General features: G+C 47.2%; 1 protein-coding gene across 1 annotated transcript in view; it reads left to right on the top strand.

The window, feature by feature from the left end:
* The window catches only part of KCNK1 (potassium two pore domain channel subfamily K member 1), a 49888-nt gene extending 31305 nt beyond the window's left edge, over window positions 1–18583 (top strand). Inside the window, exon 3 of the mRNA XM_089689676.1 lies at window positions 11486–18583. Coding sequence (XP_089545802.1) covers window positions 11486–11757 — 272 coding nt within the window. The 3' untranslated portion in view covers window positions 11758–18583. The remainder of the gene's footprint in view (window positions 1–11485) is intronic.
* The last annotated feature ends 6850 nt before the right edge of the window (window positions 18584–25433 follow it).

Below are 25433 nucleotides of genomic sequence, written 5' to 3' on the forward strand. Positions count from 1 at the left end.
AGTATCATCAGCATAGAGGTGGTAGTTGAAGCCGTGGGAGTGTATGAGTTTGCCAAGGGAGGAGGTGTAGATGGAGAAGAGAAGGGGTCCAAGGACAGAGCCCTGGGGGACCCCAACAGAGAGGGGGAGGGAAGAGGAGGTGGCGCCGTTGTAGCAAACGCTGAAGGAGCGTTGGGATAGGTAGGAGGAGAACCAGGAGAGAGCGGTGTCTCTGATGCCAAGGGAGAGTAGTTTATTAAGGAGGAGGGGGTGGTCGACTGTGTCAAAGGCCGCAGAGAGGTCTAGGAGAAGGAGGACAGAGTAGTCGCCTTTGGCTTTGGCGGTTAGTAGATCGTTGGTGATTTTGAGGAGGGCAGTTTCGGTGGAGTGTAGGGGACGGAAGCCGGACTGTAGTGGGTCAAGGAGGTTGTTGTCAGTTAGGTGGGCGCTTAGGCGATCGTAGACCAAGCGCTCAAGGAGCTTGGACGTGAGTGGCAGTAGGGAAATTGGTCTGAGGTTGTTGAGGTCAGTGGAGTCCAGGGAGGGCTTTTTGAGTATGGGGGTGATGTGCGCATGTTTTAGGGGGGAGGGGAAGACGCCAGTAGCGAGGGAGAGATTGAAGATGTGGGTAAGGGAGCGGATGAGGGAAGAGGGGGGTGACCGGAGGAGTTGAGAGGGGATAGGGTCCAGGGGGCAGGTAGTGAGGCGGGCTTCTGAGAAGACTCTGGTGACTTCCTCAGTGGTAGTAGGGCTGAAGGAGTGCAGTGATGGGGGGGTTACGGTAGGCAGGGCCTTGGGTGTGGTGGGGGGCAGTGCCGTTGCAAGGTCAGAGGAGGGGAGAGATGAGAGGGTGATGGAAGGGGGGAGGCTAGATGGGGAGGTAGACTGCAAGTTGACTATGTCCTTGCGGATTGCGTCAATCTTGCTATGGAGATGAGTGGCAATCTCGTGGGCGGTAAGTGAGGTACTGAGTGGAGGAGGGGGGGGAGAGAGCAGGGAGTTGAAGGTGGAGAAGAGTCGGCGAGGGCGGTTAGAGAGGGTGTTGATCAGGTCAACGAAGTAGGCCTGCTTGGCGGCGTGGAGGGAGGAGGTGTAGGTGAGGAAGGCAGATTTGTAGAGGGAGAATGCATGAGGGGACCTGGTTTTGCGCCATAGTCTCTCCAGCGCACGACTGCGACGTTTGAGGCATTTAGTGTGGTCGTTCTGCCATGGTTGGAGCGGTCTGGGTTTGATGTTGCGTGTGGTTAGGGGTGCCAGAGAGTCTAGGGTGGCTGATAGTGAGTCGTTGTACGCGGTGGTGGCTAGGTCAGGACATGACAGTGGAAGGATGCTGTCGTGCAAGCGGTCGGCAGCCGAGTGGAGGGGGGCCGGGTGCAGGTTGCGGAGGTTGCGGCTGGTGATGGTTTGGCGCACTGGGGGGGGGGAGTTAGGGGAAGGGGAGATGGAGAACGTGAGGAGGTGGTGGTCGGAGAGAGGGAAGGGGGTGTTAGTGAAGTGGTTAAGGGTACAGAGGTGGGAGAAGACGAGGTCCAGGGTGTTCCCATTGATGTGGGTGGAGGATTGAGTGTGTTGTGTGAGCGCGAAGGGGGTGGTTAAGTGGAGGAGTCGAGAGGTAGCTGGGGTGTTGTCGTTGATGGGGATGTTGAAGTCCCCGAGGATGATGGTCGGTAGCTCAGAGGAGAGGAAGAAGGGAAGCCAGGCGGCGAAGTCATCCAGGAAGCGGGCTATGGATCCGGGGGGCCTGTAGATCACTGCGATCCTTAAGGGGGTGGGTGAGAAGAGCCGGATGCAGTGAGCCTCGAAGGAGGAGAAGGTTAGGGAGGGGGGGTTAGGGAGGACCTGGAAGGTGCTCAGCGGTGATAGGAGCAGGCCGACACCGCCACCTTTGTGACCGCTCAGTCTTGGTGAATGGGACCAGATGAGACCTCCATGAGAGAGTGCCGCAGGGGAGGTAGAGTCGGTGGCCTGTACCCAGGTTTCGGTGATGGCTAGGAGGTTGAGGGAGCGGGAGATAAAGAGGTCATGGATGGCAGTTAGTTTGTTGCAAACCGAGCGGGCGTTCAGAAGTGCAACCGAGAGAGGGGGGATGGATGTGGGGAGGAGGTGCACAGGTATGAGGTTGAGGGGGTTGCGGCGGCTGGCGGGAGCAGGGGGGTCCCTGGAGGGGGGGAGAGGTGGTGAGGGGCCAGGGTTCGGGGAGATGTCCCCAGCGGATAGGAGAAGGAGAAGGGTGAGGAGGGTGGCATGGGAATGGGAGGTGCAGGAGCGTGTGGGTCTGGTAGTGGTGGCACGTGGGTCGACCGAGGAGTGGAGTACCAGGAGGAGGTGGTGAGTGCCGTAGTGGGGAGAGGGCAGAAGTGAAGGGGCAATGTAGAGCCGTTTTGGGGGGGTGGGCGGGTAGAGGGAGGCGATTTTTGGGATGGAGGAGAGGAAAACGAGGAGGAGAAGTGCAGGTGGCATGCTGGGGTGAGTGCAGTGCTGTTCGGGTCAGGGGAGGTGAAGGGATACGGGTCAGGGCGAGGTGATGTGGAGAGTCTATATCACCGTGGAGGAGTCCACTAGAGTCCTTCTGTAGGGGGAGAGTGGGAGTAGAGTCCAGCAGCTGGCTGGCTGCAATCTGTGGGTGCAGTATGCTGGCGTCCGAGGGGGCATCAGTGGGTCTGGTGGATCGGCGAGTGGAGGGGACGTAGGGTGCGATGTTGGGGGGCGTTGGCAGGCAAGGCGTCTGGTGATGCTGGCGGCTCGGTGACTGGAGATTCGCTGGGTGGTCCGGGAGATTCGCTGGGCGACGTCTCGATTCGCTGGGCGACGTCTCGATTCGCTGGGCGACGTCTCGATTCGCTGGGTGGTCCGGGTGTTGGGTGACCAGAGGTGGTAGCTGGGTGCCCGGTAGCTGGGTGTCCAGGGGTGGTAGCTGGGTACCCGGTAGCTGGGTGCTGGGTGTCCAGGGGTGTTAGCTGGGAGCTTAGACTTCGAGTTGCCAAGCAAAGGCCAAGAGATGGGAAGGACGGGAGAATCCTCATCAACAATGCATTGCAATATCTGGAACGGCATTAAAGACCCATGGTTTTTCGGAATCCCCTCGATGCAGGTAGCGGAGGTGCGGCGTTGTCCTGGAAAGGTTCCTGGTCTGGGGCTGGCTGGTGCAGGGTGGCCCGCAGGGTGCTGGGAGGCCTGAAGCAGTTCCCATGCAGGGTCGCCGGGTGCGAGCAGCTGGGTGCCCCGAGGTGGCGGCTGGGTGCCAGGTGGTCTGGGGTGGTCCCAGAGCTAGGGAGGGCTCCAGGGAGACCGTGAGGCCGTGCCGGTTCCTGGTGGTCCAGGGTGATCAGCAAGGACCCAGGGCTGATGGGGAGGGCCCTGGGCAGGCAGGCAGGTCGGCGGGACCCGGTGGGCAGAGCGGTGACGGTCCGGGTAGATGTCCGGCGATCCGGTCCGATCGCGGCTCGGCCGCGGCCAAAATCGAGGCCGCGGCTTCGGGTGCGCGGGTAGGCCGCGATTTCCGGGGCTCCGGGAAAAGGTCCAGAAGTGGTCCCTGGTGGTCAGGCTGGGCCGGGAGTGTCTTAGGGGCCCCGCTGGGTTCCGCTGCGGCCCGGATGGCAGCGGATTGGGGCTAGGAGCGCAGGAGCTCCTAAAGCGTGTCTGCTCCCGCCGCCATCTTGATATGATGATTCACATTACAGCTGTTCACATTACAGATGAACGGGCCCCAACCACGTGTGCCGGCACAGGAATGTATTGCATCATATATTTGACATTTATGTCTTTTTCCAAACAGGCCTGAGGCTTATTGTTCCCCTCTTCACGCTTATTGTGCTTACTGCATTTCATACATGTGATATACGTATATCCATAGTATAATTTTTGGATTCCCTGTTCGGGATTCACCATTATGATATTGGTGTAAATTCATTATTTAATATTATGGTATACCTATGGTATAATTTTTGGATACACCTCTTTTGGGAAGTGTTTACCTATGTGTTTGTACTACAGAGATATTAGACTCTTGCAGTCACTTTTTCTGTTGCACATACATTTAGACCGGTCTTGATGTCATTTTATATGGTTTTAGGTCTGTGTGTTATTGTCTCATACTGAGGTGATGGTAAACCAGGGCGAATGCCCATATGTCATATTTATATCTGTGTAATAAAGCATAATTTTTGGAAAATTTTCTGAGTGTCACGGTCTGTTCATAATGTAGCCGCTTTTCTGTGAATCTCTTTTCACAAACCCCCTTTTTTTGAATGCCTTTTTTGGCTACTGAATGGAAACCAAACATTGGGTGACACGATAACTTAATTAACAACCTCTTAATAACTACCTATAGTATATATGCGTCTTTTGGGTTCCTATGGACCTGTTCTTCTAGAGGTTATTTGACTTTGGTAATTTGGTTTGCCATCACCCTAGTTTATGAGTGTTTTATTTTTATAGACGGCTGGAGCGCATTGAGCGGAGGGGCTTATATTCATGGCATTCATACCAGGAGAGGAGGTAGAGTTGGAAATGCATCAAGCCTTTGTAGCAGAAGGCCCAAATCTATCTACTGAAGATGAGGATATTAAGATTAAATTTCGGGAACATAAAAAGCTTGTTATTAAACGTCTCAATCGGAAGTGGGATGTATGTTTCTTGGAAGCGTATATCAGACAGAGCATTATCCCACGTGGACTGAGATGTAAGGTAGTTCCAGCTGAACATCTACATAATGAAAGGTTTTTGGAAAAATGGAAAGTGCTGTGTATAGAACATGGGATTAATGGTATGAAACTTATTGTAGAGGAGGAAAAATTACAACTTGAAGAATTGGATCAGGCCATCAGTAAAAGTGCATCAGATTTAGATCCCTTTAAAAATCAGGAGAATTTTGAAAAATATAATGAACAACTGAAAAAGGAAGTGGAAAAAGTACAAAAAAATCTTAGAACTACTAAACAAACCAAATTTAGACGTGATTTAAAAGACTGGGAAACAGGTGAGATATTTGATCTCACTACAAAAAGAAGTAGAAGTCGATCTAAACGAAGAGGTTTTCGTTCACATTCTAGATCAATGGGAGAAACCATGTCTAGTGAAAGTGAGTCTGAAAACCTTGGAAAATCTGTTTCTTTTTTAGACCAACAAAATGGAGAACCTCCTCATATCCATCAATCACAGATGGGAAGAGGATCCAAAAAGAAAGTAGAGGAATCCTTAAGAAACAAACATCAGGAGGACAAGGGCAGAACAAGAAGTCAGAGGAGGTAGCAGAAGAGAATATTCATGACAAAAAGGTAATTAATTTGGCCAATTTTCCACTCAAAAGGGAACATATCTCTCTATTAAACAAAGGTATGTCCTTCTCACCAGTGACCCCCATGGACGAGTTCGAGGTATTCAAAGATGTGAACTTATTTCTAAGAAAAGTCTTCTTGAGAATGATACATGGTAATCCTACCATTTTGGAGGATATGGCCTCCGACTCGTCCATGGAGGACCGCAAGACACTGGATATGTTGATATCTCTCATAGAGGAAAATGAGGATGGTGATGAAAGTATAACAGACTTGGATAATTCCAACAATATAATTAGAAAGGTTGATCTAAATATTAGATCGACAAAAATGCCGAAAATTCGTTCCAATATGAGGATCTCGACATTTCTAGATTTTGTTGCTGATGACCTTAAAAATCTTGAGTGGAAAATGCCAGTTGGCGATAACCTTACCAAAAAAGAAAGAAAAGCTCTTAAAGAACTAAAAGAGACCAAAGATATTGTCATTAAGAGAAGTGATAAAGGGGGCAATGTAGTGATTTTGAATGAACAAGACTATGTCAGGGAGGTGAAGCGCTTATTGAGTGACTCATCCACATATAGGAAAGTGACTGCGAATCCTTTCCATCTGGTGGTTAAAAAATTAAATTCCATTTTGACACTAGGAAAAGAAGTGGGTTTGTTAACTAAGAAAGAATATGACTATTTGAGAACTGAAGAATTCAATCACCCTACGTTTTACATTATCCCTAAAATACATAAAAACCAAGAAAACCCTCCAGGTAGACCTATTGTTTCAGCCATTAATGGTCCCCTAGATAAAACAGGGAAATATATAGATTTGTTTCTTAAGGATATGGTTCCGAATCTCCCCTCTTATGTGAGGGACACTAAGGATGTGTTGGGTAAGATTGAAAATATGACCATTAAGGATAACTCCATTCTAGTGGGAATAGATGTGGAATCACTTTACACCTCTATCCCACATGAATGTGGTGTGAGATCAGTTTCCTATTTTCTTGAAAAAACATATCCTACTTTGGGAGGACAGAATGAATTCATTAGTGAGTTATTGGAGTTTGCTTTAAAACATAACTTTTTTCAATTTAATAATACCTTCTATCAACAAACTAGAGGTACTAGTATGGGAGCACCGTGGGCTCCGGCCTACGCATGTCTCCATTTGGGGTTTTGGGAGGAACAGGTTGTCTTTAAATCATCAAGATTTCTTGCTAATGTCCAGATCTGGTTAAGATATATAGATGATGTGTTCCTTGTGTGGCAAGGAACATCTGAGGAATTAAAATCATTTTTGGGAGAGTTAAATCAGAACTCCTTCAATATTGGACTTACATATATATGTGACGAAAGATGTATTTCTTTTCTGGATCTGGAGATTAGACTTGAAAATGGAAAACTCCTCACTAAGACATATAGGAAACCTACTGCTGCCAATACCCTATTAGAGGCAAGAAGCTACCATCCACGTTCACTGATCTCAGGGATTCCAGTGGGACAGTTTTTGAGATGTCGGAGAAACTGCTCAAACATCAATGACTTTAAAATGGAAGCTCAGGATCTCTATAGAAGATTTAGAGAAAGGGGATATTCCCACTCCCAAATTAGAAATGCTCGGAGACGGGCATATCAAACTGATCGTGAGGATTTATTATCTACCAAAAAGGAAGTGAAGGCTAGATTGAGTGATCAGCCTGTGAGAATGATTACCCAATTTGGAGCTCAATGGCAAGATGTTAAATTAATATTGGAAAAACACTGGAAGATTCTTACTCAATGCCCCAGGTTGAGTAAGATTGTAGGTGAACGTCCCCAGATGGTAGCGAGAAGAGCACCAAATCTTGGTGACCTCCTTATTCATTCAGACTATCAACCATTAAAACAAACAACATGGTTAAAATCACGTACCAAGGGGATGTTTAAATGTGGAAAATGTCAAATCTGCAAATATGTGGATCGCACGGATTCCTTTTATGATTCAGGAAATAATACTCACTATAAGATTCAGAGTCTTATAAACTGTTCCACAGTAAGGGTATTATATATCTTAACCTGTCCCTGTAAAAAGATGTATGTAGGTAAGACTAAAAGACAACTTAAAGTAAGAATTGGTGAACACTTTAGAGATATTAGATCAAATGACCCTGATAGTAACCTTGCCCAACATTACGCTAAATATCATGGAGGTAAACTGGATGGCACTAAAGTAAAAGGTTTCTATGCACTGCACTTCCCACAGAGGAGAGGTGATTTTGATAGAGAACTGCTTAAAAAGGAGAAACATTGGATATATAAACTTGATACACTGTACCCTAAGGGGTTAAATGTGGAATGTGATCTCCAAGTGTTTTTGGAAAAATAGGTTTATGGGACTATGTACCGGTGTTGGGAATATTAATGGAAATATGGATGATCTTACGATATGAGTTTTTTATATAGCTCTAAATAATGTAAAAGGACTTACTGTCTGGTTAAATGTCCCTTAATACCTTATGTCTCTGAACAATAACCATACCATAGGATGGATGTTAAAAAACTGGGGTATTTCTGTTATTATGACCCTCATGTGAATTTTCAGATTATATTGCCATCTTGTGGTTTTTGTTGGTATTTTCTGATAATTGATATTGTCTCCCCCAAAAAACCCGATTCAGTAGATGGAACTGTTGATTCTCTGATTTACTGCCATGTGGCGGTTAGTTGATGGCATTTCTCAGTTTCTCTTAATGGCTGGAATTGCGATAAACCTGTGTATATTGGGAATATTAACATAAATATGGATGACATTACGATATGAGCTTTTTATATAGCTCTAAATAATGCAAAAGGACTCACTGTCTGGTTATATGTCCCTTAATACCTTTCGTTTCTGAACAATAACCATACCATAGGATGGATGTAAAAAACTGGGGTATTTTTGTTATAATGACCCTCATGTGAATTTTCAGATTATATTGCCATCTTGTGGTATTTGTTGGTATCTTTTGATAATTGATATTGTCTCCCCAAAAACCCGATTCAGTGGATGGAATTGGTGATTCTCTGATTTTTATCGCCATCTCCTGGTTAAAGTGTGACAAAAGCCCCAACAGACTGGTATATGTAATTTATGACCTTTGATTAATATATGTTTTGGTAAAAATATTAAGCCTCTCCCCTCTCTGTGGACTCCAGCCGCCTACCTTTTTAATTTTAATTAAGACCAGTAGCTGTGCTAAGTATTTAGCCCCCCCCCTTGTTTTCTTCCATTAGGAACAACTGCAGGTCACCTCTTTTGCATAAATGGGTGGGTCTTTACCCACTATAAATAGGATATTGAAATGCAGTTGTCCCATTGGTCCTGACGAAGCTGAGTGAGATACGCCCATCGGCGAAACGCGTTGACGTCATACGTCAGATACGTCACTTCCGGTCATGCGCACTAGGTGGAACGCACGCTGACCCATAAGGAGGAAGCCATCTTCACATGCCATGAGGCAAGCGTGAGCAGCACAGGCGCTGAGAGGGGGCTGGAACCCGCGGTATATCGGCGGATGTCAGCGGTGGTTCCTGGGCCTCTGTGGCCGTGTTTGGCAATATCCATGAAGGACATCTCTTTCATTCCCTTTATCCACGGCACAGGTGGTGAGTGGATTGTTACAGGACATTAGATATACGGTCCTCTGTGATCAATATGACCTACATATCTTATTGAGTGCAAGCTCTGTCAGTGACTTCCCACATTATTTGTTTCACTACAGGATGGGGACATTATGGTGCTTTGTGTAGGATACAGGACATACCGCATATAGTTCAACAGGCAGAAGATTCCTTGGGATGTGTCTTGCTTTTCCTACAAAGGGTGGTGTGTAGTCCACATACAGTGGTGAAGATACCATTTCAAGCAGAGTGCTGCAATCTGCACCTTTTCTCCCATCCTGGGAATAAATGGGGCTTATTTCCATTCAAGAGCTTTATGACACAGCTGTTCACATTACAGATGAACGGGCCCCAACTACATGTGCCGGCACAGGAATGTATTGCATCATATATTTGACATTTATGTCTTTTTCCAAACAGGCCTGAGGCTTATTGTTCCCCTCTTCACGCTTATTGTGCTTACTGCATTTCATACATGTGATATACGTATATCCATAGTATAATTTTTGGATTCCCTGTTCGGGATTCACCATTATGATATTGGTGTAAATTCATTATTTAATATTATGGTATACCTATGGTATAATTTTTGGATACACCTCTTTTGGGAAGTGTTTACCTATGTGTTTGTACTACAGAGATATTAGACTCTTGCAGTCACTTTTTCTGTTGCACATACATTTAGACCGGTCTTGATGTCATTTTATATGGTTTTAGGTCTGTGTGTTATTGTCTCATACTGAGGTGATGGTAAACCAGGGCGAATGCCCATATGTCATATTTATATCTGTGTAATAAAGCATAATTTTTGGAAAATTTTCTGAGTGTCACGGTCTGTTCATAATGTAGCCGCTTTTCTGTGAATCTCTTTTCACAAACCCCCTTTTTTTGAAGGCCCCATAAGATGCCCCTGGTACCTTTTTCATAGGCTTTTTTGAGCTTGGGCAAGGACACAGGGTCCCCATGATTCCCTATTGCCCGGGGGCCCTATGAGTTGTCAGTCCACCCCTAGTAATTATTATCTATGCTGGCCCAAATCCTCCTCCCCTCCCTACATAGGAGTGGAGGGGAATACGGTAGAACAGTGGTCTCCAAACTGGGGCTCTTTGTTTGCCTTTTGCCGGCCCTTGGGTAGTAGTTCTCCTACTGACATTAATGATGGGCACCCCCCCTTAACCCACAGACACCAATAGTGGGGTACTAGTCTTCTCACTGACACCAACGATGGAGCACTATTCCTCCCACTGACACCAATGATGGAACACTATTCCTCCCACTGACACCAACGATGGGGCACTATTCCTCCCACTGACACCAACTATGGAGCACTCTTCCACTGTCGCCAACAATGGGGCACTATTTCTCCCACTGACACCAACGATGGGGCACTATTCCTCCCACTGATACCAACTATGGGGCACTCTTCCTCCCACTGACACCAACTATGGGGCACTCTTCCTCCCACTGACACCAACTATGAGGCACTCTTCCACTGTCGCCAACAATGGGGCACCATTTCTCCCATTGACACCAATGATGGGGCACTATTTCTCCCACTGACACCAATGATGGGGCACTATTCCTCCCTCTGACACCAACATTGGAGCACTGTTCCTCCCATTGACACCAACGATGGAGCACTGATCCTCTCACTGACACCAATGATGGGGCACTATTCCTTCCACTGACACCAATGATGGAACACTATTCCTCCCGCTGATGCCAACAATGGGGCACCATTCCTCCCACTGACACCAACTATGGGGCACTCTTCCACTGTTGCCAACAATGGGGCACTATTTCTCCCACTGACACCAATGATGGGGCACTATTCCTCCCTCTGACACCAACGATGGGGCACTAATCCTCTCACTGACACCAATGATGGGGCACTAATCCTCTCACTGACACCAATGATGGGGCACTATTCCTTCCACTGACACCAACGATGGGGCACTGTTCCTACCACTGACACCATCGATGGGGCACTATTCCTCCCACTAAAGATTTGGTATTGTTTACTCCCACTGACACCATTACATTTTCTACTCCGACTGGCCCAAGTCCAGCCCCCCTAAAGTCTAAAGGACAGTAAACTGGAGACCCCTGCTATAGATGATTACTTGAGTCACAGTTCTCAGTCTACTGTGGTTGTTGACATTGCATCCAAGATGGTGGCACCCAACAGCTGTCTCAAGGCCTTTGGATGTCTACATAAAGGAGGATTTTATAGTTAACATGTCTAAAATCCATCAAATGCCCACATTATCTTATGGGAAGATTGTTAACAACTTTATCACTGTGTACAACTTTCAATGATCTATGTACATAGAGGTAGACATATTTGCTTCCTTTGTGCCTTGCTGATCCTCTTATCTCACTGAAAAGCTAAACAGTTGTTGCTACTCACTTCCTGTCACTGTGACCACATAGCAAGTAAGCAAAAAATCTCCATGGTGGGGATAGAGACAGCAATACATGCCTGAAAGAGGTTGTCACCATCCCCAACCCTATCCAACACAAAAACATATTGGCCAGAGTAGGGCCTTCATTTCCTAACCACGTCACGTCATTCTTTATTTCTTTCTACAGGCTACTTGATGTTGGGCTTGTTGGCCATGCTGGTGACCCTGGAAACATTTTGTGAACTTCAGGAACTGAAAACATTCCGTAAGCTGTTCTACGTGAAGAGAATGAAGGATGGAGATCAGGAGAACATCATGGAGCATGACCAGCTGGCCTTCTCCTCCATCTCAGACCAAGTGGCATCACTGAAAGACGAGCGGAAACTAAGCGAGCCATTTGTAGCCCTCCAACCTGTCGTCAATTACAACGGTGATGGCTCTTTAAACAATGAGCACTAGAGCAAGAGATATCCAAAACATCCATTTCAGACATTGGCAAGAGATATTCAATACCTCTATATCAGTCATTGGCAAGAGATTTTCAATACCTCTATATCAGACATCGGCAAGAGATATCCAATACTTCCATATCCGACATCGGCAAGAGATATCCAAAACCTCAATAGCAGACATCAGCAAGAGATATCCAAAACCTTCATTTCAGACATCGGCAAGAGATATCCAATACCTCCATATCAGTCATTGGCAAGAGATATTCAATACCTCTATATCAGACATCGGCAAGAGATATCCAATACTTCCATATCAGACATGGACAAGAGATGTCCAATACTTCCATATCAGACATGGACAAGAGATATCCAATACTTCCATAGCAGACATTGGCAAGGGATATCCAATACCTCCATATCAGACATCGGCAAGAGATATCCAATACCTCCATATCGTACATCGGCAAGAGATATCCAGAATCCCCATATCAGACATTGGCAAGAGATATCCAATACTTCCATATCAGTCATCGGCAAGAGATATCTAATACCTCCATATCATACATGGGCAAGAGATATCCAATACTTCCATATCAGACATGGGCAAGAGATATCCAATACTTCCATATCAGACATCAGCAAGAGATATCCAATACTTCCATATCCGACATCAGCAAGAGATATCCAATACTTCCATATCCGACATCAGCAAGAGATATCCAATACTTCCATATCAGACATCGGCAAGAGATATCCAATACTTCCATATCAGATATCGGCAAGAGATATCCAAAACTTCCATAGCAGCCTACGGCAAAAGATATCCAAAACTTCCATATCAGACATCAGCAAGAGATATCCAATACTTCCATATCAGACATCAGCAAGAGATATCCAATACTTCCATATCAGACGTCGGCAAGAGATATCCAATACTTCCGTATCAAACATCGGCAAGAGATGTCCAATACTTCCATATCAGACATCAGCAAGAGATATCCAATACTTCCATATCAGACATCAGCAAGAGATATCCAATACTTCCATATCAGACATCAGCAAGAGATATCCAATACTTCCATATCAGACATCAGCAAGAGACATCCAATACTTCCGTATCAATCATCAGCAAGAGATATCCAATACCTCCACATTAGACATCGGTGAAATCATCGCACAAGTCCACCTGCTTTTCCGAGAGGGAAAAAAAGGGTTCCTCAATACATCCTCCATCTATAGGTGGAGCCTGGTTTGAGCAGTCACATTTCTTATATGAGCTTGTAAACCTCAGGGGTAGGATCACTGACTCGTCCCGCCTACCTTAGAGATTTGTATGAACCTAACCATTTCCATTCCTCTTATTGCAAGCTCTGTAATATAAAATGATCTAAATACCGGATGGGGTGTGTTAAACCTCCTCAGATGCACATACCTCATTTTTCCAAAAATAGCAAAATCTGTTTTGGCATGAACTGACCCTTTAAAGTTTTTTTTTTTGTTTATTTATTTAAATATTTCCAGGATCTTTCAGGTCCTTTCCGAGCTGATCAGCTCATTAAAACTGTCAAGAATCTTGAGTACAACCTCAATGTGTGGGCACCTTTGATACGTTGTTTAAATGCAATATTTAAAACTTAACTCCGGGCAATCACCTAAATATATGGGAGTCGTTTTGCCTGTCAAAGGTTCTGTATTTCTGTCCATCTCTTCCTGAGATTTACACAGCTCTGCTGCACAGTATAGGACAGGAGACCTGATTTTTTCCTCTGCTGCACTTAAGTAAAGCAGCTAGGTCTTGTACCTCCTCAGGCCCATGATTGGACAGTGAAAGGAGAAGCAGCAGACTGGTAAGCTTATCTTTCTGTCACTCTGCTTTCTCCTCCTATCAGTGTTTTTTTTTTTGTTGGTTGGCACATACACACGGCAAACCAGTTAATTGGTTCCAAATCTTGCCCCTCCCTCTTCCAGTCTGAGCTCTGCTATATATATGGATTGCAAAAGGCTGAAAGCAAATCAGATATGAATATGTACCTGCATTAATTTGTGTTTCTTTTTATCTTCCCAGTGTTCAGCTTTAAATATGTAATATTTTAGATCCTGTAGATTTATTAGACAGACAAACTGGGCATTTTGGCAGATCTATTCTGTACGTCGCGCAGGCCAGGAGTTCCATTGGCACATGGCCTTTGGCATCCACCACTCTTGTAGGGTCACCTCTTTTACACATGGGCTTTGGCATCCACTACTCTAGTAGAGTCACCTCGTTTACACATGGCCTTTGGCATCCACCACTCTAGTAGGGTCACCTCGTTTACACTTGGCCCTTGGCATCCACCACTCTTGTAGGGTCACCTCTTTTACACATGGCCCTTGGCATCCACCACTCTTGTAGGGTCACCTCTTTTACACATGGGTTTGGCATCCACCACTCTTGTAGGGTCACCTCTTTTACACATGGCCTTTGGCATCCACCACTCTTGTAGGGTCACCTCTTTTACACATGGCCTTTGGCATCCACCTCTCTTGTAGGGTCACCTTTTCTTACACATGACCTTTGGCATCCACCACTCTTGTAGAGTCACCTCTTTTACACAGAACGTTTGTTGTTTGCTTAGTATATTGTGCAAATAGGCTTACATGGGATGGTTGTATTTTTCCAGGTGGGTACATAGCTATATTGGTAAATGCCCCCCTGCCTCCGGCATCCATAGGCACAGGCCTGCATTGCCCCTGATGTAAACTATGTCCATTGGCTGCTATGTAGCAGAGGTACGGAGTGGCTTGTTGTAACAAGCTGTGCTTTATTTTTCGATGTTTACTTTGAATGTAGAATATTCTTCCAGATGTATTTTTGTAGAGTGTAAATATTTAGTAACAGGTACGGTTCTCCAAGCACAGACCACATGAAGCCTTGACGTTCCACAGCTGCTCCATTCCGGTCCCTGCCCTTTCCTGTCTGTTTATTTTGGTGGATCTCATCGTTGGTTTAGAACCTCACCCTGTTATCGACCTGTCAGGGTGTGTACACAGAGGTGAGGCGGTAGGTGTCTAAACACTGAAATCCTAACATGTCCTACCAACGTTTGCATGGATAGTTTGTACATTTGTTTATTATTCCTATTGGGGTGCATCATAGCTCAACAACTTTTAACTGCATTCTGGGTCCATTCAAACGAAGATATGATCACCCTTGGGCAGGAGCCAAGGGCCAGTCAGATGTCCAGGGGCCCAGCTATGACCTTCAGCCTGCACTCAACTAGGGTGCTATTGCAATTGGTCCCTTCACAGGAAAGATGGCCTTGTAGGCAGCTGGTGTCAGTGTAGACCAGCCATTTTCAACAAGGGTTCCAAGAGGTTCTAGGGGTTTCTTGACTAACGTCCGTTATGGTGGTGTCTGTATAGTTTTGGGGGTTAACAGAGCCAGGGGTATGCAGAGGCAGTTATGACCTTCATGCTTCTGCACTAAACCAGGGTGCTATTGCAATTGGTCACTTCACATGGGAAGTTGAACTTATAGAAAAGCTGGTGTCCGTACTGACCAGCCATTTTTAACCAGTGTTCCATGGAACCCTAGGGGTCCTCCATAGGTTGATAGGGGTTCCTGGAGCTTATGCTGACTGGCCTCCCATTTGATGTTGTCTTTATAGTTTATGGGGTCAACAGAGCCAGGAGTATGCAGAGCCAGATTGTCCTCAGGCAGGAGACAAGGGCCAGTCAGATGTCCAAAGGGCCCAGCATTGACTTTCAAGCTTCTGCACTAAACCAGGGTGCAATTGCAGTTGGTTACTTCACAAGGGAAGGTGGACTTGTAGGCAAGATGGTGTCTGTACTGACCAGCCATATCTAACCAGGATTCCCTAGGATTCCTCCATAGGTCGCTAGGGGTTCCTTGAGCTGTAGCTGACTGACCTCCCATTTGATGGTGTCTGTATCATTTTTGGGATCAACAAGCCAGCTGCATGGCACCAACAAATTTCAGTTGTCTGATAGCCACCAATAGTATTTTTCCTAATGACCATCAATTAATTGATATTATCATGGGTTCCCTGAGAACTAAAAAGTATTTCAAGGGTTCCATTGGGGTAAAAAGGTTGATAAATGCTGGTACAGACAAATGAACTAATCAGTGTTAACAGGGTGGGGAGTTGCTTCCTTGCCCAGGGCCCCATTCTACCTTGGAGAGCTGTTAGATGACATTGCATAGATGGCGGACCAGACGAGTCTCGTAAAACACATGATGACGGAATGCACTGGAAACTTAATGGTTAGATAGTCACGTAGTTAGATTGAAAAAAAGACGCAAATCCATCTAGTTGAACCAGTTGAACAGTATTTGCATCCTTCATCTACCCTGGATCTGCTCAGTATTTTTTTCCAGGAACTCCCAGCCTGGGGACCTGCAGAGGAAGGGTTTGATAAGACATGCACTAGGACCTTGTAGTGCCTCCTGTTACTTGCAGTGTGTGATCTAGTGACAAGTCAACTTTAGGGTGGAGCTATCATTATAATAACAGTCTGCACTTCACATAAATGAACAGGGCACATGTTTGCTCAACCAAATTCTATTATTATCTTGAGTGAAGCATCCTCCCATCTAAAGACAAAAGGGAAAGACGACCAGATCCGACAAATCTGCCTGCATGTGTTCAATATGTCCCTGAATTCAATTTCTGGCCAAGCATCCTCGGTGGCAGAGCTGTAGACCAGCCTGCATGGTCACTATTGTTTCCTTGGGGGCAGGATTATAGACCAGCCTGCGTTATCATAATTGTTTCCTTGAGGCAGAGCTGCAGACCAGCCTGCTTGATCATATTTTTTTCCTTGGGGCAAGGCTATAGACCAACCTGTTGATCATCATTTTTTTCTCGGGACCAGAGCTATAGACCAGCCAGCTTGATCATAATTGTTACCTCGGGGGCAGAGCTATAGACCAGCCTTCTTGATCATTATTGTTTCAAGCCTTTATTGTTTCAAGTCATTATTGATCAAGCCTTCTTGATCATTATTGTTTCCTCGGGGTGGAGCTATAGACAAGCCTGCTTGATCATTATTGTTTCCTTGGGGACAGTGCTCTAGACAAGCCCGCTAGACCATCATTACTGTTTCCTCGAGGTAGAGCTATAGACCAATCTGCATGATCATAATTGTTTCCTGGGGGCAGAGCTGTAGGTCAGCCTGCTTTATCATATTTTTTTCCTTGGGGCAGGGCTATAGATCAGCCTTCTTGATCATTATTGCTTACTTGGGGTGGAGCTATAGACAAGCCTGCTTGATCATTATTGTTTCCTCGAGGTTGAGCTATAGACCAGCCTGCATGATCATAGTCATTACCTCAGAGGCAGAGCTATAGACCAGCTTTCATGATCATTATTGTTTCCTTAGGGTGGAGCTATAGATAAGCTTGCTTGATCATTGTTGTTTCCTCAGGGGCAGAGCTCTAGACAAGCAGACTTGATTATCATTACTGTTTCCTTGAGGTGGAGCTTTAGCAGTAATGATGATCAACCTTCTTGATCATTATTGTTTCAAGCCTTTATTGTTTCAAGTCATTATTGATCAAGCCTTCTTGATCATTATTGTTTCCTTGGGGTGGAGCTATAGACAAGCCTGCTTGATGATCATTACTGTTTCCTCAAGCTGGAGCTATAGACCAATCTGCATGATCCTAATTGTTTCCTCAGGGCAGAGCTGTAGATCAGCCTGCTTGATCATATTTTTTTCCTTGGTGCAGGGCTATAGATCAGCCTTCTTGATCATTATTGCTTCCTCGGGGTTGAGCTCTAGACAAGCCCGCTTGATCATCATTACTGTTTCCTCAAGTTGGAGCTATAGACCAGCCTGCATGATCATAATCATTACCTCGGGGGCAGAGCTATAGACCAGCCTGCTTGATCATTATTGTTTCCTCAGGGGCAGACTCTAGACAAGCCCACTTGATCATCATTACTGTTTCTTCGAGGTGGAGCTTTAGACCAGCTTGCATGATCATAATTGTTTCCTCGGGGGCAGAGCTATAGTCCAGCCTGTTTGATCATCATTGTTTCCTCGGGGTGGAGCTATAAACAAGACTGCTTGATGATAATTGTTTCCTTGGGGTGGAGTTATAGACAAGCCCCCAAACCATCATTACTGTTTCCTCGGGGTGGAGCTATAGACCAGCCTGTTTCATCATAATTGTTGCTTTGGGGCAGATCTGTAGACAAGCCCGCTTGATCATTATTGTTTTTTCCCAAGATAAGTCAATGCCAAATGTACCCCATGCCAGACTAGCTAGCTTAAGCCTACTGTTCTCTGGCTAGCAGGAGCATTATGGGCCTTTCATGTCATTAGAGACTGCACAGAGTCTATAGCTTCCTGTCAGACAGACCCTGTCTTGTAGTGGGATGAGGATCACTACATAAATTTAGAGACTATGCATAGAACATAAAAGTCTAAAAAAAAAAGAAAAATAAAGGCAACAGGTCCTCTTTATGGAGGGTACGATCAACCGCTGATGCAGCATTGCTTCTATAGTCTATGGATCTCTACCTGCAAACCAGCACTGCACTGCAAACCAGAAGGATAGTACTGTACTGTATTCAATAATCCCACCCCCTGAAAACTTGAATGACTTTTTAAATGGCTGTAAATAAAATGTAATGAATACAAAAACATTGTGTGTCTGTACATGGTGTCATTGTGAACAAGGAGTCTGGCAGGAAAAACAGCTTCCGGGCTACTGAAAATAGTTTCCAGAGACAACTTGCTGGTAATTCTTTATATGCTGTACATGGGGGAACAAATACACACATATATATACAATGCAAGCACAAATAAATGCATGGAATGGAAAAGTCAGAGTCCGTCTACATTTTATTAAGGGAGCTGGGAAGGAAACTCATGTCAGGCTTTGATTGCTGCCTGTGTCTCCAGTAGAGGGCGATCCTCTCTCTTCCTGTCCCAGGTGACACCAGGTGATGGAACAGGAAGTGAGGGGACATTTCTCTCCTAACAGGGATAGAGGAGATATAAATCAGGCAGAGGTTCATAAAGTGTTTTTACTGCTGACTGAGTTCCTGCTGGAGAGATTTCTCCCTTACTATCTGTGCCGGGTGCAGGGGCGGACTGACAACTCATGGGGCCCCCGGGCAATAGGGGATCATGGTGCCCCTGTGTCCTTGCCCAAACTCAAAAAAGCCTATGAAAAAGGTACCAGGGGCATCTCATGGGGCCCCCTACTGACCCCGGGCCCTCGGGCAGTGCCCGAGTTTCCAAATGGTCAGTCCACCCCTGTCCGGGTGACACCAGTCTTCACTGGGGGACACAGCGGTTTTAACCCTTCCCTATGTATTGTAAAGCACTGAGCAAACTGTTGGCGCTATATAAATCCTGTATATTAAAAATATAATAATAATTCTCTTAGATTGTCAGCTCCCAGGATCAGACCCTCCCATCCCTCTTGTATTGAACTGTATTGTTGCTGTATTGTCTCCCGTTATATTGTAAAGCGCTGAGCAAACTGTTGGCGCCATAAATCCTGTATAATAATAATAATAATATATAAATCCTGTATAATAATAATAATAATAATTCCCAATCCTTGCTGTAAGGAGCCTGTCCTGTGTGATCACACTCCGACCAGCAGGTGGTGCTGTGTCACAGAGAACTGGAGCAGTGCAGCAGCACGGGAGGAGTGAGTGTCAGCTCAGGTGCTGGGTGCCCATGACAGGTGAGTTACTAGATGACTGTTTTCATCTCTCCTCTCCTTCATTCACCTTTTTTTGTGCAGCTTTCCAGCAGCTAGCATGTGTAGCAATGTTTGCTCGGTCATTTGGCCATGTGTGTGTTGCAAAGTTTGCATTGTTTATCTGCAGGATGTTCCAATTGTTACATTGTATTAAATCCATGAGCTCTGTGATTGGGTAGGAAATGTGAATTTTCTGTGTTTTTTTTACTGTTGCTTATGTTTGTTAAAATGTGTAATTTTGTGTGTTTGTTGTGTATCGATATCTCCATAGTGTGTTTGCAAAATCCATCTTCTTCGAATCCCTGTGTACATTTTTGGTGCGTTTTATTTCAATTTCCTATCCACTTTGTATCATTAGAATTATTTTCAGTCTTTTGCTATTATTACTCTGTTAAGCCGAAACCCTTTTAGTTCTGGATAGAGTAGGAAAGGGTTAACAACTCCCATTAGTTTACATTTTTTTTTTGCTATCCGTGTCCCATGGGGGAGATATCCCTTCACTTCCTGTCCCAGAGATGTAACGGGAAGTGAGAGCAAATCTCTCCAAAGAAATGGGACCTTTTGGCTCTGGAACGGGTGTCCCCATTGGAAGATTTCCCCTCGCTTCTTGTTCTGGTGACAACGGTAACATTTTGGTTTTCCCATCAATGGACAGTGGTCACCAGGGCCAAGGAAAGGGTTAGAGGGGACACGCACAGCAGTAAAAACCTGAAAGAGGCTCTAAACGTTCCTAACTCCATCCAAAGCTAAATAGAAAAGTTTTCAGATTAATGAGGACTAATTATGTTGTGTTCATCAGCAAGTCATGCTCACCCCATATGCACCATTGCTCAGTCTGGGGGCCCCATACGCACCATTGCTCAGTCAGGGGGCCCCATACGCACCATTGCTCAGTCAGGGGGGCCCCATACGCACCATTGCTCAGTCAGGGGGGCCCCATACGCACCATTGCTCAGTCAGGGGGGCCCCATACGCACCATTGCTCAGTCAGGGGGGCCCCATACGCACCATTTCTCAGTCAGGGGGGCCCCATACGCACCATTTCTCAGTCAGGGGGGCCCCATACGCACCATTTCTCAGTCAGGGGGGCCCCATACGCACCATTTCTCAGTCAGGGGGCCCCATACGCACCATTTCTCAGTCAGGGGGGCCCCATACGCACCATTTCTCAGTCAGGGGGGCCCCATACGCACCATTTCTCAGTCAGGGGGGCCCCATACGCACCATTTCTCAGTCAGGGGGGCCCCATACGCACCATTTCTCAGTCAGGGGGGCCCCATACGCACCATTTCTCAGTCAGGGGGGCCCCATACGCACCATTGCTGAGTCAGGGGGGCCCCATACGCACCAGTGCTGAGTCAGGGGGCCCCATACGCACCATTGCTGAGTCAGGGGGGCCCCATACGCACCATTGCTGAGTCAGGGGGGCCCCATACGCACCATTGCTGAGTCAGGGGGGCCCCATACGCACCATTGCTGAGTCAGGGGGGCCCCATACGCACCATTGCTGAGTCAGGGGGGCCCCATACGCACCATTGCTGAGTCAGGGGGGCCCCATACGCACCATTGCTGAGTCAGGGGGGCCCCATACGCACCATTGCTGAGTCAGGGGGGCCCCATACGCACCATTGCTGAGTCAGGGGGGCCCCATACGCACCATTGCTGAGTCAGGGGGGCCCCATACGCACCATTGCTGAGTCAGGGGGGCCCCATACGCACCATTGCTGAGTCAGGGGGGCCCCATACGCACCATTGCTGAGTCAGGGGGGCCCCATACGCACCATTGCTGAGTCAGTGGGCCCCATACGCACCATTGCTGAGTCAGTGGGCCCCATACGCACCATTGCTGAGTCAGGGGGGCCCCATAAGCACCATTGCTGAGTCAGGGGCCCCCTATAAGCCCCATTGCTCAGTCAGGGTGCCCTGTGTGCTTTGATTTGAATATGATTTTTTTGTTGCACTTGTTGATCCTGCCAGAAATCTTGCGAGCGGATAACATCCTTTGCTTTCTGCCTATGCTGACTGTCATCAGTTCTTGTTGTTCTTAGCTGTCTCTGTTGGCTGCAGAACCCCTCCCTATGGAGGAGTGGGGAAGGTGTTCTGTAGTCCTGGAGGTGACAACACTGCCGCTTCTCTAGGTCCAGTATGGTGACTGGGCGTTGTCACCCTCGGACAGGAATTGTATTACAGTCTGGGTCACCAGGTGGGAATACAGGAATAAAGATCCTACACTGCATCAGTCCTGCATCCCAGTACCAGAGGATTATGGGAAACCACAGGTGATGGTGTAGCAACATAATTCTTCTGCAGGGGAGTCATGTGATTAGACAGCACCCACTCCATGTACCAGAGGGTTATGGGAAACATATGAGTCGCCCTCCTGCAAGGGAGTCATGTGACTACACGGCACCCGCTCTATGATCCTGGTATCATGGGATTATGGGAAGAATATGTGTCGTCCTCCTGCAGGGGAGTCATGTGGCACCCGCTCCATGATCCTAGTAATAGGGTATTATGGGAAACGTCAGTCGTCCTCCCTCAGGGGAGTCATGTGACTACACGGCACCCGCTCCATGTTCCTTGTACCAGAGGATTATGGGAAACAAATGAGTTGTCCTCCTGCAGGGGAGTCATGTGGCACCCTCTCTATGATCCTAGTACTAGGGTATTATGAGAAACATCAGTTGTCCTCCCTCAAGGGAGTCATGTGACTACACGGTACCCTCTCCATATTTTTTGTACCAGAGGATTATGGGAAATATATGAGTCGTCCTCCTGCAGGGGAGTCGTGACTACACGGCACCCTCTCCATGTTCCTGGTAATAGAGAATTATGGGAAACCTACGAGTCGTCCTCCTGCAGGGGAGTCATGTGACTACATGGCATCCGCTCCATGTTCCTTGTACCAGAGGATTATGGGAAATATGAGTAGTCCTCCTGCAGGGGAGTCGTGACTACACGGCACCCTCTCCATGTTCCTGGTACTAGAGAATTATGGAAAACCTACGAGTCGCCCTCCTGCAGGGGAGTGTCCCACTCCATGTTCCTTGTACCGGAGGATTATGGGACTTGCGCCTTGGTGGTCCCCCTGCACTGTGACCCCATGGGTGAAGCTGTCTGCCCATTGCTGAATGGTCTGGGTGCGTTCCCCATTGATGGTGACATTTCAGTGCCAGGCCCCGTTTGTTGTTTGTATTTTCCTGTTTTGTAGAATCCAGAGTCATCCCAAAGGAGGTGCGAGCGCTATAAACTGCCAGGCAATTATGTGTGGTCCCCAAGGGCCCCGCTGTAATTACACCTTACTATATCTATAGAATGTCAAAGCAAAACAACCACCACAGCGTAACCGGCTAGAGGAGTGTTGGGGAAGGGAGCCTTTGGGGGGCATTCACGGAGTACCCGGGTAGAGGAGTGTTGGGGAAGGGAGCCATTGGGGGGCATTCACTGTGTACCCGGCTAGAGGAGTGTTGGGGAAGGGAGCCATTGGGGGGCATTCACTGTGTACCCGGCTAGAGGAGTGTTGGGGAAGGGAGCCTTTGGGGGGCATTCACTGTGTACCCGGCTAGAGGAGTGTTGGGGAAGGGAGCCTTTGGGGGGCATTCACTGTGTACCCGGCTAGAGGAGTGTTGGGGAACGGAGCCTCTGGGTGGCATTCACTGCATACCCGGCTAGAGGAGTGTTGGGGAAGGGAGCCTTTGGGGGGCATTCACTACGTACCTGGCTAGAGGAGTGTTGGGGAAAGGAGCCTTTGGGGGGCATTCACTACGTACCCGGCTAGAGGAGTGTTGGGGAAGGGAGCCTTTGGGGGGCATTCACTACGTACCTGGCTAGAGGAGTGTTGGGGAAATGAGCCTTTGGGGGGCATTCACTACGTACCTGGCTAGAGGAGTGTTGGGGAAAGGAGCCTTTGGGGGGCATTCACTACGTACCCGGCTAGAGGAGTGTTGGGGAAGGGAGCCTTTGGAGGGCATTCACTACGTACACGGCTAGTGGAGTGTTGGGGAAGGGAGCCTTTGGGGGCATTCACTGTGTACCCGGCTAGTGGAGTGTTGGGGAAGGGAGCCTTTGGGGGGCATTCACTATGTACCCGGATAGTGGAGTGTTGGGGAAGGGAGCCTTTGGGGGGCATTCACTATCTAAATGCAGTTTATTGCATTGCTGTATGTGTGCGTCACCATTTCACACGCATCTAGGCTATAACTGGCCACATGTGAATGCTGTACGGGTTTCGGTGCACCGCAGCAACATTGCTGGTGCGTGTTTAGGCCTGTTACTGGGTTCATTCAAAATGAATGGACGCAAATGGCGAAAATGCCTGCGCTGTGGTGTGAGCAATCCCTAAAAGACTAGAAAGGGTTGAACCCAATTCGTATCTCGCTAAGGACCACAGGTGTCACATCGTATTTCGAGGCCCTTGTCACACGAGTGGTCTGTCACCAGCAATAACTCACCAATAAAAGATTGCTGGCAGACCACCTACCTGGCTCTAGTCAGCGACCGCACCAGCGAGATGCCTTTCCCGGCCACCCAGCGTTGTGGGACAGAGAGAGCGATTCCAGGTAAGTGATGTGATGTGGCGGCAGTGTGACCGCCCCTGCAACTCAGTGATCCCCTGGAAACCCCAAATATTTAGCATTGGAACGAGTGAGTGTCACGGCCAGAGCTGGACGCTCATTATCATATAAAGAAAAGGGGGAGTGTCTATGCAAATCAGTCAATTTTTGCATCGGAACTTCAGGGGCTCAGTTGGTGCCTGGAGATGGAGAGCTGTCATTCTTTATCACCTTGTGATAAAAAACTGGAGATGAAATGTGTACATAGACACTTCCTACCCATACAATGCCTGCCGAAGATCGATGCTCCAGTGTTTGCTGGACGTTGGAGCTAACAATTTCTTCTGTTTCTTGAAGACTGTTGGTGAGATCTCTTCCCTACATTCCCGGGTCTGTACTCCTGCTGTGCCCATTATGAGGGGTTCCCACCATCCCTGTGCTGAGTTCCCTGGTCTGTACACCCACTGTGCCCATTATGAGGGGTTCCCACCATCCCTGTTCTGATTTTCCGGGTCTGTACACCCGCTGTGCCCATTATGAGGGGTTCCCACCATCCCTGTGCCGAGTTCCCGGGTCTGTACACCCGCTGTGCCCATTATGAAGGGTTCTCACCATTCCTGTGCAGAGTTCCTGGGTCTGTACACCTGCTGTGTCCATTAGGAGGGGTTCCGACCATCCCAGCTGGATTTTTTTCTCCTGGAGACTGTAACAGGGGGAGTTAGACTGCACAAAGGTGGGCGGGATCACCCAGAACTCACAGGAATTATGAGTGGAAGGTGTCACTGTCGGAGCAGTCATGGTCTGAATCTGAGGAGCCCACACCAGCATTTATGGGGTTTGGGGTATATGGTCCTAAGGCTGGCAAAGATATGTGAAGACTGTGCCCCTAGTGGGCATTCTTATGTATTGTTCTGCAGATTTATTGAAACTCATTCCATGTCATTCATCCCGGGTCTTTGTTCCCGTATACTAGACTGGGTCTCGGGTCTTTGTTCCCGTATACTAGACTGGGTCTCGGGTCTTTGTTCCCGTATACTAGACTGGGTCTCGGGTCTTTGTTCCCGTATACTAGACTGGTTCTCGGGTCTTTGTTCCAGTATACTAGATTGGGTCTCGGGTCTTTGTTCCAGTATACTAGATTGGGTCTCGGGTCTTTGTTCCCATATACTAGATTGGGTCTCTGGTCTTTGTTCCCATATACTAGATTGGGTCTCGGGTCTTTGTTCCCATATACTATATTGGGTCTCGGGTGCTTGTTCCCGTATACTAGACTGGGTCTCGGGTCCTTGTTCCCGTATACTGGATTGGGTCTCGGCTCTTTGTTCCCGTCTACTGGATTGGGTCTCGGCTCTTTGTTCCCGTCTACTGGATTGGGTCTCGGCCCTTTGTTCCCGTCTACTGGAT

Source organism: Staurois parvus, unplaced genomic scaffold (genome assembly GCF_062004578.1).
Source record: "Staurois parvus isolate SC_StPar_1 unplaced genomic scaffold, SC_StPar_1.0 ptg000490l, whole genome shotgun sequence".
NCBI classification, from domain to species: Eukaryota; Metazoa; Chordata; class Amphibia; order Anura; family Ranidae; genus Staurois; species Staurois parvus.